This window comes from Macrotis lagotis, chromosome 6 (assembly GCF_037893015.1).
Source record: "Macrotis lagotis isolate mMagLag1 chromosome 6, bilby.v1.9.chrom.fasta, whole genome shotgun sequence".
Classification (NCBI taxonomy): Eukaryota; Metazoa; Chordata; class Mammalia; order Peramelemorphia; family Peramelidae; genus Macrotis; species Macrotis lagotis.
In genome coordinates, this window is record NC_133663.1 from 185,923,208 (window position 1) to 185,943,123 (window position 19,916).

A 19,916-nucleotide genomic window follows, 5' to 3' on the forward strand; every position below is an offset into this window, starting at 1 on the left:
AAAAAAGACCTAAAATAAAATAAAAATAGTAATAATAGTAGGGGTGGCTGGGTGGCAGACAGAGCACTGGCCCTTGAGCCAAGAGCACCTGGGTCCAAATCTGGCCCCAGACACCCAAAGATCACCCTGGTATGTGGCCCCAGGCAGGCCATCCAGCCCCACCTGCCCTGCACCCTCCCTCAAATAATAATAACAAAAAATGTGCTTGAGTCTTTGTTCCAACACCAACAACTCTGTCATGGGTGGATCTCATTCTTTATGATAAGTCCATCCCAAAAGTTGCTTCCATATTTTTCCAACTTTGCCATTGCTGATCACAACTCCCTCCTTTCTTAGTTCTCTGCTACCATGTACTCTATTTTCTCTCTCCTTTCACTCTGACTCTGCTGTAGGGTCGCTGACTGGCTCAGCAGACAGATTGCTGGTCCTGGGGCCAAGAAGCCCTGAGCCCCCATACCACCCCTTAGGCCCAGAATCCAACTGGCCCCATGGTCCTGGGCAGGCCTTCCAATCCCAGCCCCTTGCAAGAAGTAAGAAAGAAAATGTGTTCTATCTGACCACTGTCCCCCCATGGTCCATCCTCTCCTCCTTTATTGACATCCCCACCCCTTCCCCCTGCTCCCCCTTCCTTCTTACTCCAGATGTCTATACCCCATTGAGTATATATGCTGTTTCCTCTCCTAGCCATCTTTGATGAGAGCAAAGGTTCCCTCATTCCCCCTTGCCTCCCCCCTTCCATATCATTGCAATAGCTCATTGTAATAAAAAAAAATCTTACGTGAAATATCTTGGACTATTCCCTCTCCTTTTTCTTTCTCCCATTCCATTTCCCTTTTTTTTCTATTGACTCCATTTTTATACCATATTTTATCTTCGAATTCAGCTTTCTCCTGTGCTTCAACTATAAAAGCTCTCTCTACCTGCTCTATTAACTGAGAAGGTTCATATGAGTATTATCAGGGTCATTTTTCTATGCAGGAATACATGCAGTTCAGCCTCATTAAGTCCCTCATGTTTCCCCCCTCTCCTCCAATCTCCATGCTTCACCTGAGTCCTGTATCTGAAGATCAAACCTTCTGTTCAGCTCTGGCTATTCCAAAAGGAACATTTGAAATTCCCCTGGATCATTGAAAATCCATCTTTTTCCCTGGAAGAGGACATTCAGCCTTGCTGGGTAGTTCATTCTTGGCTGCATTCTAAGCTCTTTTGCCTTCCTGTATATTGTATTCCAAGTCCTACGAGCTTCCAATGTAGTTGCTGCTAAGTGCTGTGTGATCCTGACTGCAGCTCCATTATATTTGAACTGTGTCCTTCTGGCTGCTTGTAATATTTTCTCTTTGACTTGGGAGTTCTGGAGCTTGGCTATAATATTCCTAGGGGTTGTTTTTTTGGGATCTCTTTCTCTGGGGGATCGGTGGATTCTCTCCATTTCTATTTTGCCCTCTGCTTCTAGAATATCAGGGCAATTTTCCTGTAGTAATTCTTTGAAAATGATGTCAAGGCTCTTTTCCTGATCATGTCTTTCAGGTATTCCAGTAATTTTTAAATTATCTTTTCTAAGTCTGTTTTCCATATCAGTTTTTTCAATGAGATATTTCACATTTTCTTCTAATTTTTCATTTTTTTTTGTTTTGAAGTATTGATTCCTGATTTCTGGTAAATTCATCAATCTCCCTGAATTCTATTCTTTGTCTGAAGGATTTGTTCTCCTCAGAGAGTTTTCTTATCTCTTTTTCCATCTGGCCAATTTTGCTTTTTAAAGCATTCTTCTCCTCAATAACTTTTTGAACTGTTTTATCCATTTGACCTAAGCTGGTTTTTAGCATGCTATTTTCTTCATCATTTTTTTGGATTTCCTTGACTAAGCTGCTGACTTCATTTTCAAGTTTTTCCTGCTCTGTCTCCTTTCTTTTCCCAGTTTTTCTTCCAACTCCCTCATTTGATTTTCAAAGTTTTTTTTGAGCTCTGTCATAGCCTGAGCCCAATTTCTGTTTTTCTTGGAGTCTTTAGATGCAGGAGTTTGTGTTTCCTCATCTTCAGGCTGAGTATTTTGATCCTTCTTGGGCTCATTTGCAAAATATTTCTCAATAGTCTTCCTTTTGTTTCTCTGCTTGCTCATTTTCCCAGCCTGGGCCTGGTTTGGGGGTGCTTCTTGAGCTTTTGGGACACTCCCACAAGGGTCTCAGTGTGTGAGGCTCTGTCCTCCCTCCTGGTCTGTGAATGACCATATGTGCCCCCTCTTTACCACGGGGCTGAGGTGGGGGGGGGGGCCTGCTGTTCTATGGGTGGGCCTAGACTGTGATCAGGATCTGAATGTGGTCAGAGCTCCAGAGTCCTGTTTCAGGTGCAGAGGACTGAGCAGTTTCTCTTCACTCCCCTCCCTCAGCTCAATGGGCTCATGCCCTGGAGGCTCCTGCTTCTGTTTCCGGCTCTGGGCTGCAGAAAGACCAAGCTGCTGGCTGTGTGCCCCGAGGGCTGGGCAGAGGTCTCCTGCTGTTCCCCCACTTTGTGCCCGGTGCTCCTTGGGGTGCAGCTCAGGAGACTCCCTCGCTGCTGTGAGCTGAGACTCCCAGCGCCCTGGGGCTGCTTCCGGGAGGCTGAAGTTCTTTGGCTCTGGTGGGCCACCCCTCTGGCAGGCTGCCTCTCTGATCCCGGGGAGCAGAGCCTTTCTGCTCTTTTCCAGGTTACCTTGAGTAGGAGAACTGCCTCACTGGGTCCCTTTGTGGGTTCTGTCTCTCGAAAGTTTAGTTAGAGTCCTTAGCTGATGAGTTTTATCAGACAGCTCCTAAGACTCCATCCCTTCTTGTTGCCATCTTCAAATTAATTTTTATTAAAGACATTATTTGGGTTTTACAATTTCCCCCCCAATCTTACTCCCCCCCCCCCACGGAAAGCAGTCTGTCAGTCTTTACTTTGTTTCCATGTTGTACCTTGATCCAAATTGGGTGTGATGAGAGAGAAGTCATATCCTTAGAGATCAGACAATAATATCTGTATTTTTCTAAATTGCATGGGATAGTCCTTGAACTTTGTTCAAACTCCACAGCTCCTTATCTGGATACAGATGACACTCTTTAGGTAATTATTAAGTGTCTGAGACCGATTTCAACCCAGGTGCTCCTAGCTGTGTGGCCTTGGGCAAGCCACTTAACCCCGTTTGCCTTGGAAAAAGAAAACCTAAAAAAAAATTATTAAGTGTCTGAGACCGGATTTGAATCGAGGTACTCCTGACTCCCAGGGCTGGTGCTTTGTCCACTGCACCACCTAGCTGCCCCACTGCCAAGGATATTTAAAACTTGAAAAAGGAGTAAAATTTATCTCTTTTTTTTTTTGATTTTGCAATTTTTTTTCCCCAATCTTGCTTCCCTACCCCTACCCCGCACAGAAGGCAATCTGATGGTCTTTACATTGTTTTCATTCTGTATACATTGCGCAAAATTGCATAATACATAACATAATAAAACTTTTTTTTTAATTGAAGGTAATAGTCTTGTTTTTGTTTAAACACCACAATTCTTTCTTTGGATACATATGGTATTCTCCATGGCAGATACCCTAAAAAAAACCTTGATTATTGCACTGATGAAATGAGCAAGTCCATTAAGGTTGATCATCAAACCCATGTTGCTGTTACAGTGTACAATGTTCTTCTGGTTAAAGTAGAGTATCTTGCAGCAAGATTTGTCTTTGATATTCTAAAATAGATTCTTTTCATCTTTTTGGATGTTGCCTCTGTGGAGGATTAATGGGAAAATATGGACATGAATTATGCAGAGGAGTTTGAGGTGATATGATCTTTTAATCATCAGTGGAGTGAGGGCACAAGTATTTATCTCTTTTGCGAGTACCTTGTAATTAAAAATCATTTTAAAAGATACTTGTATGCCTACTTCTAACACAGACCTTTTTTTTGGTAAATAATAGTAACTGGATATTTGTGAAATTAAATTAACTTCTTGTACTTAACGCCATTTCATTTTACCTAAGCAAAAATAGAACCATTCTACTTTATTTAGGGAAGCAATTTTAGCTAGATGATCTTGGGGGTTTTTGGTTTCATTCAAGTGACATGAACTTTATAAAGAATTGAAAACTGCTGTGTTCTAAATCTTGAAAATACCCATAATCAATTTGAGTATATTACATATGTTTCTATATATTCTCAACCTCTATACTTTTATCCATATTTTGTTTCCTTGGCCTCACAGCCATATCTAGATCACATGTTGCCTACTCATGGTTAGTGAAAACCACTGGGCAAAGAGTCAGGCATCATTTACCATTCTGCTGGGCTTCTTATCTCAAATGAGAGGTTAGATGAAGTAAATTCTGTCCTGCAAACTTCAAAAGTTTCTGATGCAATTCATATTTCACATTTTGTTTTATACCCCAACTGTCAAAAGTCATTAGTGCCACCTTGTGGTCATTCAGTGTTCTGAGAATCTTAGTCTTTTAGTGAAATATGATACTTAATAATTAAATAGGCATCTTCTTACAGATTACTTTTAAATTGGAAGAGTTTCTTTTTTTAAAATAATTCTTTTAAATATTCCCTTTTCTGAAATACTCTCTTCCTTTGAGCTTCTCTAACAATTAGGATCATAGATTTAAAGCTAGAAGGACACTCCCTTGTGGGCAGGGACTAAGATTTATATGTCATATTGTATTTTTGCTAGGATTATGGACAGAGTGGAAATCAATAAACATTTCTTTTTGTTTTCCTAATCAAAACAAAAGTACAATTTTAAGCAGCTCTTTATAATGTATTGTAAACTTTGAATTCAAAAATAACCTTTAAAAGTAAAATAGAAACAGTTTTTCAGTTTATTGTTCTTTTGTAGAATTAATATAAAATTGCTACTTTGGGATTTGTTGAATCTGTGTTTTCTTAGGTGGGTATTTAAGTGAAAAATGCACTGCCAAAAGTTCCCTTTGGCCATTTTTGTTCCAGTGAAATCAAATATACTTTATTATCAGTTCAGATCCTACCCCTTGTGTTTTTTCTATACCTATTTTCATTAGTCCACCCAAGCAAATCTGTTTGATAAAATGGAAGATTTATTTTAATATTTTCAAAATATTAGTATAATCAGTATGACACGTGAATCTATTATTTGTCTCAAATTCTTGATACCTGTTTAATCTAGTGCCTCTTTGCTTGTATGTAACTTCAATAATGACTTCTACAATATCTATAGAGATTATTTTTACCAGAACCATGATTCATTGTTATGAAGGATAGGCAAAAGAAACTCTTACCAATGTACCTTGTCATTTATGCTGCAATTTAGCTTCTTGCAGGAACTTGTAAGGAACTAAGAGGTTGAGTTAGTTGTTGTCATACTGCCAGTGCCTATCAGAAGTTAGACGACCCCACCACCTTTGCCACCTGCAGGTTTCCATTGGTAAAATCTAGAGTAGTATTAGGGACATGACATGAAGCACAATGGGAAATATTAGGGGTCCCTTAGAGTCTTAGAGAAGTCAGTGATATGTCCAGTATGGCACAGCTAGGGGATCAGGAGAAGTGGAACTCCCAGTCACAGCACTGCTCATCATTTATATTAAACACATAATTATGTAAAGTCATTATCTATTACGTGATCTGTTCACGTTTTGTAAATTGATAGTATGTACAAACTGAACTCTATAAAAATGAAAACATGCCCAGAAACAGCATGAAGGAGAAATGTAAGCCTGGAAGATAGCAGTGGTAGAAGCAGGGACTCTGTGACAGATAGCCTGGGTGCTTCCTCCTGAGATGTCGGGAGAGCCAGAAGACCTCCACCCACAAGGGTTTGATGGTTGCACAGGATTCTCACAGGTGGCCAAGAATGGGTTGCTATCTGCATTATTGGAGGGAGCATATTTGTGGATAAATTAAAAGGGAGAGTCTCTGTAGTTTGGAATTTCTAACTAGACTAGTGCTTCTTGAGGTCAGAAACTATTATCTACAGTGTGTTAAAGGTAGGAATAGTGGCATTGTTTATCTTTGTATCTACAAGAACCTAGAACATTGCTTTATAGGAGACCCTTAATAAATGTTTATTGAAGTCTTTTTTATCTCCTAGAGTACTTTGGATCAGTGCTACAGATCACTTTATGCAGTTTTAGCACTTTTAAGATTTACAAAGCTCTGTAACATTCATTATTTCATTTGATATACAAAACAATTCTATAAGCTAGACCCGGGTCCCCAATGTACCTGAGGCTAAAAGTTTAAATGACTTATAAAGGTTGACCCAGACAGTATGTGGCAGAATCAGTGCTTGAACTCAGGTCTCCTGATTTACAAATTCACTACTTTTTTTTTAACTCCAACATACTGTTTCAGGTCATAGTTAGTAAGCATGTGTTCTATTGTTTGTTGCTAGGTGAGGAAATTGTGCTGCTATGTTAAGTACATGATTTAAATGTGTAGTCCAGTTTTATTTGTGTGTAGCATCTCAGGCTTTGGAAAGGAGATATCCTATTAGGTTATTAAAATATTTAAATAAATTTGTTCTCTTTAAGGTATGGAAGATCTCCTTGCAAGGCTCATGCTATATGACATTCCTAATGATTTCATTTGGCTTATTGTGGGGACACTTTTTACAAATCAGACCAACACAAAGTGTTTTTATTTCTACTTGTTTATCCTTATCAAGCACACCCTTGGTGTCCAGGTTTCTTGTTGGTAGTGCCCGAGGTGATAAAGAAGGTAGGTGATATCCTATTAAATGAATTTTTTTTCAATTACAAATAGAGTGCATAAAGTTTTGGTTGTATTACAAATCTAACTAATCATCTATAAGCTCATCTAATTCTTATCTACTACTAACTTTGAAAAATATAACTCCATAAATTTGGACAGTTCATAGTCCTGAAAAAAATTTAAATTATAAAAAGTATATAATGCAAATATGATTTATGATGCCAAGTCTGCTACTATTGATGTTTAATATTCTTAAGTTATGTAAGAACTGATAAAAATGCTATTTTTTCTAAAGTATTTCTAAAAACTGTTTCCAGGACTTGATTGGTGAATTTTTGTAGTTATGAGGAGTTTTGAGAGCATGACAAAAATCATGTAAACGATATCTAAATTTTAACAAGGATTGTTTCAGGCCCTCAGATTTCAATTTGGTACTCTAACTTATATAAAATCTTTTTTAAAAGAACTAACAAACTTAAAGGGTTGGCTAAATATATCTGAGATGAGTTGGGTAACTGTTGATGCTGGGGGGGGTGTTATGTGTCTGTGTGTCTCTATGTGTTTGTGTGTGTGTGTGTGTGTGTGTGTGTGTGTGTGTGTGTGTCTCTGTGTCTCCGTGTGTGATAGAGTGCCATGGGAGCCAAAACCAATACAGCTGAGGTTGGAGAGGGTGATAGAAAGGGATGAATTCCTAATACAGTGGAAAGATTACTGAATGAAATCTTGGGCTTAAATATGAGCTTTGCTGCTTAACGACCTCTATGCCCTTCTCTTCTACAAAATGATGAACTAGATGAATCTATTATCTTTTCTCTTAATCAATATCAATGTGAAGAACTAAACCTTAAGTGAGATTTTTTTTAGCTGTGATAGTGTATGTGTAAAAAAAAAGTAGGGATTGAATCATAAATCACAAAAGTAGTTTTAGGAATATAATCCCTACATACACATAATCTCCTGCAAAATACACATTAAATTCTTCCTTAAAAAAAAACATTTCCCCCCCAAAAAAATCACTACTATTCAAATATATGAATTTGGAAGTATATTTAGATGATACATTTGATTAACTAATGGTTTCAAGTAAGGCTGTCAGATTCTTTGGTTGAAAATTGGGTACTACTGCCAGTATTTTACATTATCAAATCTATAAAACTCAAGTATGTGAAATAGAATTTACTGCTTGTAAATTCAGGATAATTATGGTTATATGGTATAATAAAAAGTAGATATCAAAACCAGAATGGTCCTTTTCAAAATGCAGACCATTTATTATTCTTTTATTTTAATTTTCTCTCTTCTTCCCCTTGCATTTCGTTTTTATTTCTGAATTACTCACTGTTCAAATCTACCTTCTCTTCTTCACGATTTCTTTTTGCTTTATGTCAATTGTACAAACAATGATAGCTTTATAATGGGAAAACTGCTATTGTTCACAAAAAGACTTTGAGCCTAGTTAGGGGTTTAGACTGATTTGAAAGCTGAGATATAGGTCAGGCCATTTTGACTAGCTTGAAGAACAAAATAGGGATTAAGAAAGCTTGCTTATCCACCTTTCTGACACTGAATAAATTTTTTTGTTGATTCAAATACAAAAATAATCCTCAGTAATATTACTTAACTTATGAAAAGATGATGTTGTAGGCATGCAAATGATATAAGCAACTTAACTTCATCCTAACTTCATCCTTATTAAAAGATTTTTTTGCTATTTTTTCCTGTGGTTTTTTTTTTAATTTTTGCAAGGCAGTGAGGTTAAGTGACTTACCCAAGGTCACACAGCTAGGAAATTATTAAGTGTCTGAGATTGGATTGGGACTCAGGTGCTCCTGACTCAAGGCCACCTAGCTGCCCTATTTTATTTTGAAAAAAATAAATTTTAAAGTCTACATTTTATATGGGGGGAAAACACCTTTTAATGTTTAGTCTAAAATTAAAAAGCAAATCAGGATGAAAGCATTTAAAATGTGTGAGATATTTTATGCTGCTTTAAACCCGATTTTTAATACTATTCTTTATTCTCAAACAGGTGACATTGACTACAGCAGTGTGCTTCTTGGCATGCTAGTAATGCAAGATGTACAACTTGGATTATTCATAGCTATTATGCCAACTCTTATACAAGCAGGAGCAAATACATATTCCAGGTTAAATTTTATTATACTTCCTACTATATTGGTTTTTCATGAATTATTATTGAAAATGAAAGTCTTATCAAGGTATAAATGTCTATATTTCTAATGTTTTAGCTTATGATTTTTGCAATTCTATCATTCTCCATCTTAGTAAAAATAAATCCCCAAACTTTAAGCTAGAGTTTCTTCATCTTTGGGGAGTGGTTAGAATTCATATTAAAAAGGGATAAAAAAATTCATATTGAAAGTATGGAAAATGAAAAGGCAGGTGACAAAAGGAAGTATCCATAGCAGATTTTGCTAGGCAGTTCCTTTAAAAAAGGATCAAGGTCCAGTGATGGTCTTGAACCTGTGTTCACACTTAGTCTTAATGGTAGCCCTGATCTTAGGACTTTGGGCCCTAGGTGACTCCCTAGGATTTATCTGAGAGTTCTCTACAGCAGGCTACTGATTCAATTCCAGATACTCATAAGAGTCTGATTATTGTTCTACATCTTATGGGTATAATATTTAATAATATAAGTGATTAAAAGACAAATTTAAAGGTTCAGGCAGCACTGTCAGTTTAAAATATTGATATGTATAGTGTGACTTCTTGGGTGGAAGTGGGAGAGGGGTCAGAATTCAGGACTCTGGTTTCATTAATGTGAGAAACTTTATGTTGACTCTATAGTCTTGGAGATGTGTCTGGCACCTTGAAAGTTTACATGCTAGTTCATTCCAGGACAGCACTTGAATGCCAAAGGTGGGCAGCCAGCCCCTTATATATGATGCCCCATGGTCCCTGAAAGTGTGACTATCACATAAAGAACTGACTTCTGAAACACTTCAACATTCAAAAAGATCTTGTTCATCACAAAAGTCAAATCATAAATCCTTTATTAAGTGCCTACTGTGTGCCAGCTGTCATGCCAAGGGCTGGGAGCTTGAGAGAGAGAGAGAGAAAGCCTGCTCTGAAGGAGCTGCCCATCTGACAGACCAGACAAGATGCACACAGACTGGATTAGAGGATAAGCAGGGAAGTCTCAGAATAGAGGAGGACTAGGAAAGACTTCTGGTAAAGTTGACTGTAGCCAAGTCTTGAAAGAAGCCAAGGAACCAGAAAATAAAGAGATGAGGAGGGAGAGAATTCCAGACACTGATAAAAAGACTGGCATTCAAGAGATGAAATATCCTGTTTGGGGAGAGTCAAAGCATCCTGTTTGGGGAGAGTTGTGGAAGCAAGGGCCTGATAAGGAGGAAGACTGGAAAGGCAAGGAGACTAATCAGGTTCTTCCAGTCTGTCCCTGGGGATGAAAAGGCAGCTTTAAGAGAGAGGCATAAACAGAGATGCTGTAAAGGTGAGTCAATAAGACCCAACAACAGATTGTGAGAGAAGTGGAGTTAGGGATGTTATCTGCGTTGTGAATCTGGGTGAGGGTATGAGAAGTTAGGAAGTGGAAAGGCTTGAGGGGAGAAGATGAGAAGTTTAGTTTTGGTCCATTAAGTTTAAGATGTCTATCAGGTACTCAGGTTGAGTTGTCCAATGGACAGTAAGACCAGAGGTCAGAAGAAAATAGAGCTAGACATGGATCTGAGAACCAACTAGATGAAAGATGAAAGGAAAATTTAAAGTGGAGATGAAAATTGAATCCATGGAAGCTTATGAGTTGACCAAGTGCAGTAATATAGTGGAAAAAGAGAATAGGGTCATAGCAGCCTTGGGGAGACTCCACTGCTAGTAGGTATAATATAAATGAAGATTAGCAAAGCTGGATAAGAAGAGTGGTCAGGTAGATACAGGGAAGCCCAGGAGACAGCAATGTCCTGAAAGCCTAGAGACGCTAAGAGAAAAGAGTATTGACATGTATGTGAACTGGATTTGAGTGAAGGGGTGCTGTGCCAAGTCACTAGCCTCACTTTTTCCTTCAGGGTCATCTGGATTCAGTGACCAGATTGAATCAGGATAACTGGAGATGGCTTGGATGTGAGTCAAGTGACTTGCCCAGAGTCACACAGCAAGGAAGTGTCAGTGGTGTCAGTGTCTGAGGTCATATTTGAACTTAGGGCCTTCTGACTCCAGGGCAGGTTCTCTATCTCCCCACCCCGACCTAGCTGCACAAAAGACAGGAGAGATGGAGGATGATAGCTCCTGGGGATGAGTGAATCACATACTTGTAGGCAGCAGGAAGCAACCAGCCAAAGAGGAGAGTGGGAATGAGCTGGAGGATATGGGAGGGAATGTGATCATTCCTTCACACAAAGTAGAGTAGCTAAAAAAGCTTCAGTTATCAGATAGACTTGAGGACTCATGGGTAACTTTTTGGAACCTGTGGTGAATGAAACTCCCTTTTCCAACTTTGAATAGTTACATTTGTTAACCTCTCAGTTATGCCTTTTTTGTTTCTTAAAAATTCAGCATTTAGGGGGCAACTAGGTGGCACAATGGATAGAGCACCAGCCCTGGAGTCAGTAGTACATGAGTTCAAATCTGGCCTCAGACACTTAATAATTACCTAGCTGTGTGGCCTTGGGCAAGCCACTTAACCCCATTTGCCTTGCAAAAACCTAAAAAAAAATCAGCATTTGACTCACCACAGATTTTCCATCTAATAAACAGACTTATCAAAGAGACCAAGTAACAATTAGAAACTAATATTAGGTTATTTGTTGATTTCAAGTAATTGAATTAAGCCTACAGAATAAAATAAATCTTTCCCAAAAATTCATAAGCAAAAAACAGATAAAGTTGCTAAGAAATTGTTTTTTTTTTAATAGTTTGAGGTTTAATTTAGAAATTTATGGGGTAGGGGCAGCTAGGTGACACAGTGGATAAGAGTACTGGCCCTGGAGTCAGGAGGACCTGAGTTCAAATCCAGTCTCAGTCACTTAATAATTACCTAACTGTTTGATCTTGGGCAAATCACTTGACCCCTCCCACTTGCCTTAAATTTAAAAAAAAGAAAGAAATTTAAGGGGTAAATGCATTTAAGTTTCAGATATCCATCTTTTACTATAGATATTGGGGCTTAAAAAATTCTGAATTTTCTATTTTAGTGTATAGGGTTTATTAGAATTCCAGTAGTTTTGAAGGTGAAGGTTAAAAAGATGAATTTACTAGTTAGAAGAATCATGGATATAGAGATAAAGTTAGAAATTCAAATTGGACATCTATATCACTTTTGCTAGTATGAGCCTAGAGGCTGAATCTTATTAAAACTCCTGTAGCTATAGGTAAAAACCATTTAGAAGTTCCTGGAAGATATCTGGTAAATAGATTAAAATTTATGATAATTAGTCATTGTCTTTCTTCCTATTGACTTCTCTCTCTTATCAGTCCTTGATTCCTTTCTTGCTTTCTATGTTGTATGGTCCCTGCCTCAAGGGAGACTTTGGTCTCCTATCCTACTGCCCTAGTTGTTTGTATTTCCAGCTCTACAGCTTTAAGCCTGATTGTACAAATAAATTGCTATCCTATTATCCCATGATGAAGTATGATGTACTGTATTTAGTCCATTAATCATAATATCTCTTTAGCCAGAAACTGGGAGCTAAGTGCCTCTTTACTCAGCATATGCAAGATAACAAAAGCTTTTTAATTATAATATCTAAAAAATAAAGGGTGCCTTTCTTAGATTCTTTGGGTTGTAATAAAAAATTGCTTATAAATTTTCATACTCTGGAGATTAGACAAAGTAAAACAGTATTATCAATGTGTTTGGATTAATGATTATGTTAAATTCACTGGAAAATAAAAGAATTCTGGATTTAAAGAATAAAAGATTATGCTATTAGAGGTTTAATTAGTTGCTTTGTTGCTATGGTTCCTTTAATTATGTAACTCTGGGATGTAAGTCAAACCTTGTTTTGTGTATATTAATTCTTTTGTTGAGTAGGAATTTTGCTATGTCAAACATTGCTCCAAAAAGCAGGTAATTTGTATTTGAAAATCTTTTCAACACAGGTTTTTGGTCCCAACAATATAATTTATTATGAATTCTATATCCTATATTTGATTCAAACAACAATATAAAATGTAAAGTTAAGACATCAAGGCATAAGCCCCTGTATGGTTTTATGAATTACATTTCAGAATTTCAAAATGCATTTGTTAATCTGTTAATAAAATTGAAACATAATATCATTAGAAATGGGAGAAATGAGGTAGAATAACATTTTTTCTTTTTTGTTTCCTTTCAGCATTTTTCTGGAAATACTGAGAATACTGGTACTGATTGGTCAAATCCTCGTGTCTCTGGTTACTGTTTTTCTTATATGTCTTGTTATAAAGACTTATCTTATAGGCCCATATTATCGAAAACTGCATGTGGAGAGCAAAGGAAATAAAGAAATCCTTGTTTTAGGAGTATCAGCCTTCATCTTTCTAATGTTAATGGTAATTTTCATAGTAAAAAAACATTTTTCTTATATTTGAGAAGATTTATATATTCTGCTTAAAGAAAATGTTTTATTATTTTTAGTTGTTAAAGGATCACTCTATAATTCTTAAATATTATCATACTGGTTCAGATTTAGGCCATACCTTGAGAAGGACAACTCCTTGAAAATTTAAAAATAAATTGCTGGTGGGTGCAGTACATATAATGAAAAATAGTACTTCTATCAGAGTTTCTACAATCCGGATTTTAGGGAGAAGTTGGGAGTATTTTGTTTTATATTTGGACCAATATGTTTCTTGTTATTGAATTTAATATTGCATTAAATTCTTTAATAGAAATTATTTGTAGTATTTGTAGAGTAAAATAAGTCAGTTCACAAATCTCAAAAAATCCTGAGATTTTTCTTTTAAATGCTTTAACTAAAACTTTGTTTATTAACCTGACACTTTAAAAGCTCCACTGAGGCACATTACCTTCAATTTAAAATCTGTCCCTTTTTCATCTTAACTCAGACAATTTCACATTTGAAATAAAAGTTCCATAGTACAGAAGCAATTTTACAATGCTAGCTTTGGGATAAAGTACATTCACTTCAGTGCAGATTTCAATTTTTAAAAGTAATAAATATGTAATTTCTCCAGGGAACAAAATGTCCTTTTTATGTTAATATAGAACCACAATGACATTTTTATTGGGATAAGAAACCAATGAAATAAAGTAGTACTTTATGAAATTCCACTTCAGGTAACTCCTTTTTAACAAAAAAAAATTTCCAGCTACTGACTGATCATATAGTTAATGGAATTAAACCTTCCATTACCTTTAATAAAAATAATAAATAACCAGAAATGTAGAGCCCCGTGTTAAAATGAGTGAGGTCTTCAATGTTTTGTTAAAGAACATAGATTTCATGAGATTGTAAGGACATAATTATCATGAAAGAAAATATAATTTAGGTTTTTTTTATCTTTGACAAGGTGAGCTAATTTAACAGTTTCTATATAAAAAAAGAGAGAGACCAAACTAATGAGTAATTAAAAACAAATTCATATCATTATATATGTCAGGATAATTTTGAACTAAAAAGTAGAAGTGTGGTTTTTATATGCTAAAAGTAAATCCCTCCAACTTTTTTAAGGTTTTTTTTTGATAAGCTCACTAATTAAATGATTTTTTTTTTAAGGGAAGAAAAGCCTCTCTTCTTTTGTAAGAAATTATCTATTCAAATTATTTGGACTTTAATGAATATTTTGTAAACATGTTAAATAAGCAAGTTTTTACTTCATTCCTTTAAAATAAGCTGAAAGTAATTTTAGAGCTATTAGAGTTTTTTTATAAATGTTGACATTTAAAGATATAACTTGTAATAAACAATTTTTTGAATTTATTCCTGAACTAACTTGAAAATATAAATATCTTAAAAGAAATAAGCATATCTTTTAAAATTCTGTGTACTGATATTTTTAATGGACTTTATATTAAATTCACTGAAATTCGCACATTATAGCCTCAGTTTAGTTAAAGATTAAGGCATCAAGGTGGCACAATGGAGTAAGTAAGTTCAGATCTGGCCTCAGTCGTTTTTAGCTGTGTGACCCTGAGTAAGATACTTAAGCCTGTTTGCCTCAGTTCCTCATCTGTAAAATGAGCTAGAGAAGGAAATGGCAATCTTTGTCAAGACAGATACAACTCAACAAGAAGACTAGCCAAGGAAAGAGGAAATTCTCGTCTTAGAATGTTTTCCTGCTTTTCTTTCTTAATTATGAGAGGACAGTTCTCTGAATAGAATTCTATTAAGTAGCATAAATAAGTGAAAAATCTCACATACTTGAACTCTTTAAGGAATTTATGCACTTGTATTTTTTGCCTGTAATTTTAGCTTCTCTAAAATGGAAGTGATTCTATTTCTTTTCTACTTGGTTATATAATTTTAAAGGATCACCTTCAATTCATCACCCAAAATTTTAACCAACTACCTCCAGATTTAATGAATGAAAGCATAGACATTTATGTATATGGAAAAAGCACTAATATTAAGGAATTAAAATATCAATAGCAATTATAGGTAGTATATTATCAATTCAATAAATAATAAATACCTAATCTCTCTACTATTTGTAGAACCTTGAAGGGATTAGAGTCTAAGTTAGATAGGGTATGCTCAGAACACAAGACCTCATCTGTGCACCAAATACAAAGTGGGAGAGATCAGTGTGAAACAAAGTAATTGAGAAATACTTTATTGAAGGGTAAAGCTTTGAATTAAAAACCTTGAAGTTGAGGAATGGACAGTATTTTTGTAGCTAAGAATGGTAATGTGCTGGAGTCAGTTTGTACTAGTTTGTGAAAGCCAATTGTTAAATTTTCACTGAGTATTTATACCCTGGAAATTGGCAAATGCCACAAATCAGGACTTGATTTATTGCTTTGTTGATTTCTAGATTTAGGAAATTCTAGGTGGAGAAAATATTGATAATAAAAATTGAATTTAAAAATAAGTACAAGTTGTTGTTTTTTTCTCTCCCTCCCTCAGAGGAACAGAGTTGTTTTTGGTTATTACAGTAGAGGGGAAAAATTAGCAAATTTTTGATGGTAGGAGAGAATATTGGCACAGTTACAAGATCAGCTTGATAAGAGTAGAATAGACTTGTGAGGAAGTAGTGGCAAATTAAGTTTTAGAGGTAAAATGGAGCTCTGACTGCCAGGATAGAGAATTTGGATTTGATCCAAAAAGCCTTGGGAATCCCTTTGGGGTGGAATATTAATCTGATAGTAATTATGAAATATAAAGTTCAGTTAGTAGAGTATAACAGTGATCAGATTTTGAGGTAACAGGGACTAGAATGGTAGCAGTGTGATTGAAAGTAGAAGGAAGAGACTATACAGAAGAGAGGGTATAAATAAAGACTGAATATATGGGAGAGAAGAGTTAAAAAGGAATTAGGCTAAGATGTTAGAAAGATAATCCCATTGACAAATAAGGAAAATCCATTTCTTAGGGAAATAATGAGAGTATTGCATTTTGTCCAGTTTTGTTGTATTGTTCTTAGAAAATATGGGATAATAATGACCAACATTTATATAGTTACAGTGTTACAGTTCTATATCTGATTCATTACAATATTAGTCATTAGATTTTCAAAAACAGAATCTTATTGACACTGTTACTATTGATTATATGTATTTCCTTTGCTTTTATTAATTCTCACAGTCACCTTATTTTTTAAACCTTACCAAAAATAACAATAGCTTTAAAGATTTTCAAAGTATTTTCCGCATTTGATTCTCACAACAGTCTTGTGTGGTAGGGACTTAGAGGTATTATCATCCTCATTTTATAAATGAAGAAACTGAAGACTAAATAGACTGACTTGGCACAGTGCCCAGCACCTAGGAAATGATTAATAAATGGTTCTTGACTTGACTTGTGTCAGATGTGAGATTTCTAGCCAGGTTTCTTGTTTCTAAGTCTAAAAATCTTTCCACAGAACTATTTCGTCTGTTCTTAGTACTTGTAAATCTTTCTCGCTTTGTCTTGTGCTAATATTTTTTTCTATTCTTCCTAAGGCTAATTATTCAAATAAGTATTCAACTAGCAATTAATAAGAGCCTATTTTCTGACAAACATGTACGTCCTATGTTTTGGGGATAGAAGGAAGGCAAGCCCTGTTCTTAGGGACTCACAGACCCTGCATGGCAGCAAAACGCAAAACACTGTGTACTTAATAGATAGCCGTTAGTAGTTGGGGGGCTCATGAAAGACTTCTTGGAGAAGGTGGGACTTTAGCAACTCTTTTTTTTTTTTCTTCAACAATGTGGTCTTTATTTGCTCAATTCACATATTCCAAACAAAAATGCTTCATCAGTTTACACTACTGCTTTTACATTACGTGAAGATGGTAACTGTCCCATCTTCCATCCAAAACTGCGACATATAATTTTCTACAGGTTGCTGTTTCTAGAGGAAGCAAGAACATTACAGTTCTTGGGAGTTCACTGTTTGGAAGGGAAAAAATTAGATCCACCCTGGCATTGTATAGCAGCATCCTAACTACATAATTAAGAATCCCCAATCTAGACAATATGCTTTTTTTCTTAGAAGTTGTAATTTGTCTCAGATTCAAGAATGCCTTTAATCAGTCTTCCCAATAAAATTCTGTGAGAAGAGGTTTGAAGTGCCAATGAAATTTTAACCTCCAAAAACTTAATTGGAGAGGAGTGAAAATTTAGAACAGCACAAGCATAATTCTAGAATTACAACATTTGAATTAGAACTGTAACAATATTTTATATAGTCAGGTTTTTTTTGTTTCTAATTCATTCAAAAGTAGACACTTCCAAAAGATAATTTTTCATTTCTCTTGCTGTTGACTATCCAAAAGATGTTTAACATTATGTAAAAATAGTATTGGTCTTATCTGCTTTCTAATGGGAAAAGATAATGGGGGAAAGAAAGTTGTTTTGCATTTTCAGGCAAGGAAAGGGGACTAACAACATTTCCAAGGTATTCAGGAAAGTATTTCTCAATATTCACAATGCTATTCTATATTAATAATGTTTCAGTTATTTTAAGGGCATTTAACTATTTTCTTTTTAATCAAGTTTTACTTCATTATTCTTCTAGATTTTCACTACTTAAGTGAAAAATACTTCATCTGAAAAAAAAATTGATTGGAGGATAAATGTCAATACATGTGTACCTTAAATCTAATTCTTTTGACTCATGAGTGATCAGGATAGCCTATAAAGTCTACATTCAAAAAGCATAACTTTTACTTATATATAGTTTGCATGAAAGATTACTGAGAATGAGCAGTGATTTAACCCAGTTTAAATTAAAATTCTGCATTCTGTAACTTCTAAGAAAAAACTTAATAGTTGAAATTATAGTTTTTAACTACATGTCACTAGGTAGCAATCATGTAGGTTATTTTGGAAGGGAAAATAATGTTGTTTTGTTTAATAAAATAGATGTGGAATGATCAGGAGAACAAATAGATTGTATTAGCCTGCCTTCCCTATTTAGATTTGATCTGTGAAGTTCAAGAGCTAGTTTCTTTTTATAACTAGTAAAATATGGACTAAAAATGTTATCTAAATAATTGTTTTTAAAAATCCATTTTGATAGTTGTTTTTTACCATACATTGGTCAGTAGATATCTGTTAGTATATAATTTATCTTTTTTTAATTAATAAGAAGTTGTCAAATAGGGAAGGTGGTTTTTTTTACATGAAATACTTTAAAATTTAGACATTCTTTTATCTGTAATTGTAATTTGGAATTAAAAACTTAGGATAAAAGATTACTATATTGTACACTGCAAAAGATAAGTTTCCAATCTTCTTTGACAGATTACAGAGCTTCTTGATGTTTCGATGGAATTGGGTTGCTTTTTGGCTGGAGCATTGATTTCTTCTCAAGGTCATATGGTTACTGAAGAAATTGTGTCCTATATTGAACCTATACGGGACTTTTTGGCCATCATTTTCTTTGCTTCTATAGGTAACTTATATTTTCATCAAAACAATTTAATTTAATTTATTATTTGTTATTTTATATTATTTATTATCATATTATTTTTCTGACACGTATAACCTTTTTGGGGGAGACCCAATCCTTTGCACCAAAGACATGAATATAAATTGGAGAGTGGAAGTGGGGAAATCTCTCAGAAACTGAGTCTGACTCATGCCTCAGCACATGGAAAATGAAATGTCAGTATCAAACTTGTTTTGCTTTCCAAACAAAAAGAATGCTCTGGTCTCCTACTAGCATTCAGACTAACAAGATATTTGAATTTAATAACAATCTTTCTTATATATAACAGAAAAGCAAAATAGGACTATATCTGATAACCTTAGCAATCAGGGAAAACATTCATGCCTTTATGAAGAGCATAAGCAACTCCTATCTTCTCATAGAATTTTATAGTCTAAATATAATTATGCAAGATTTTTAAATATGTTCTCCTGTTTTTCAGGATTAATTTCATTCCTAATAGTGGAGACATTGCCTACTTTTTATTTTATTTTATTTTATTTTATTAGGTTTTTGTAAGGCAAATGGGGTTAAGTGGCTTGCCCAAGGCCACACAGCTGGGTAATTATTAAGTGTCTGAGGCTGCCTTTGAACTCAGGTACTCCTGACTCCAGGGCCAATGCTCTATCCGCTGCACCACCTAGCTGCCCCGACATTGCCTACTTTAAAAAAAAAATCCATTAATATCCTATATTTTAAAATCTAAATATCTGAGGGTTTTTTCTGTGAATTAAAATATATTGCTTTCTTATAAAATAATAACAATTTACATATTTTTGCTTGAGTTATTAAGCTCTCATTATACAAAAGATAGTATTGTTAATCATCTCATTGTGGTCAATTGTTAAGTTAATCAAAAATAAGCTTAAGTCATTTTAGGGACTTTTCTAAGTTAATTTTTTTTTTAGAATTTTCAAGGCAATGGGGTTAAGTGGGACTTTTCTAAGTTAATTTTTTTTAGAATTTTCAAGGCAGTGGGGTTAAGTGGCTTGCCCAAGGCCACACAGCTAGGTAATTATTAAGTGTCTTGAGGTCGGATTTGAACCCAGGTACTCCTGACTCCAAGCCCGGTGCTCTATTCACTGTGCCACCTAGCCGCCCCCTTTTCTAAGTTAATCTGCTAGTGATGTGATATTTATTTAGATATCAGGCAGGTAGAATTAAATAGG

General features: G+C 35.2%; 1 protein-coding gene across 2 annotated transcripts in view; it reads left to right on the forward strand.

Annotated features, from left to right (window-relative positions):
- TMCO3 (transmembrane and coiled-coil domains 3) overlaps positions 1-19,916 on the forward strand; it is an 88,408-nt gene that overhangs the window by 58,173 nt on the left and 10,319 nt on the right. For both annotated transcript variants that reach the window (XM_074192105.1, XM_074192106.1), the window contains exons 7-10: positions 6,514-6,700; positions 8,724-8,841; positions 13,009-13,204; positions 18,561-18,711. In XM_074192105.1, coding sequence (XP_074048206.1) covers positions 6,514-6,700; positions 8,724-8,841; positions 13,009-13,204; positions 18,561-18,711 — 652 coding nt within the window. The remainder of the gene's footprint in view (positions 1-6,513; positions 6,701-8,723; positions 8,842-13,008; positions 13,205-18,560; positions 18,712-19,916) is intronic.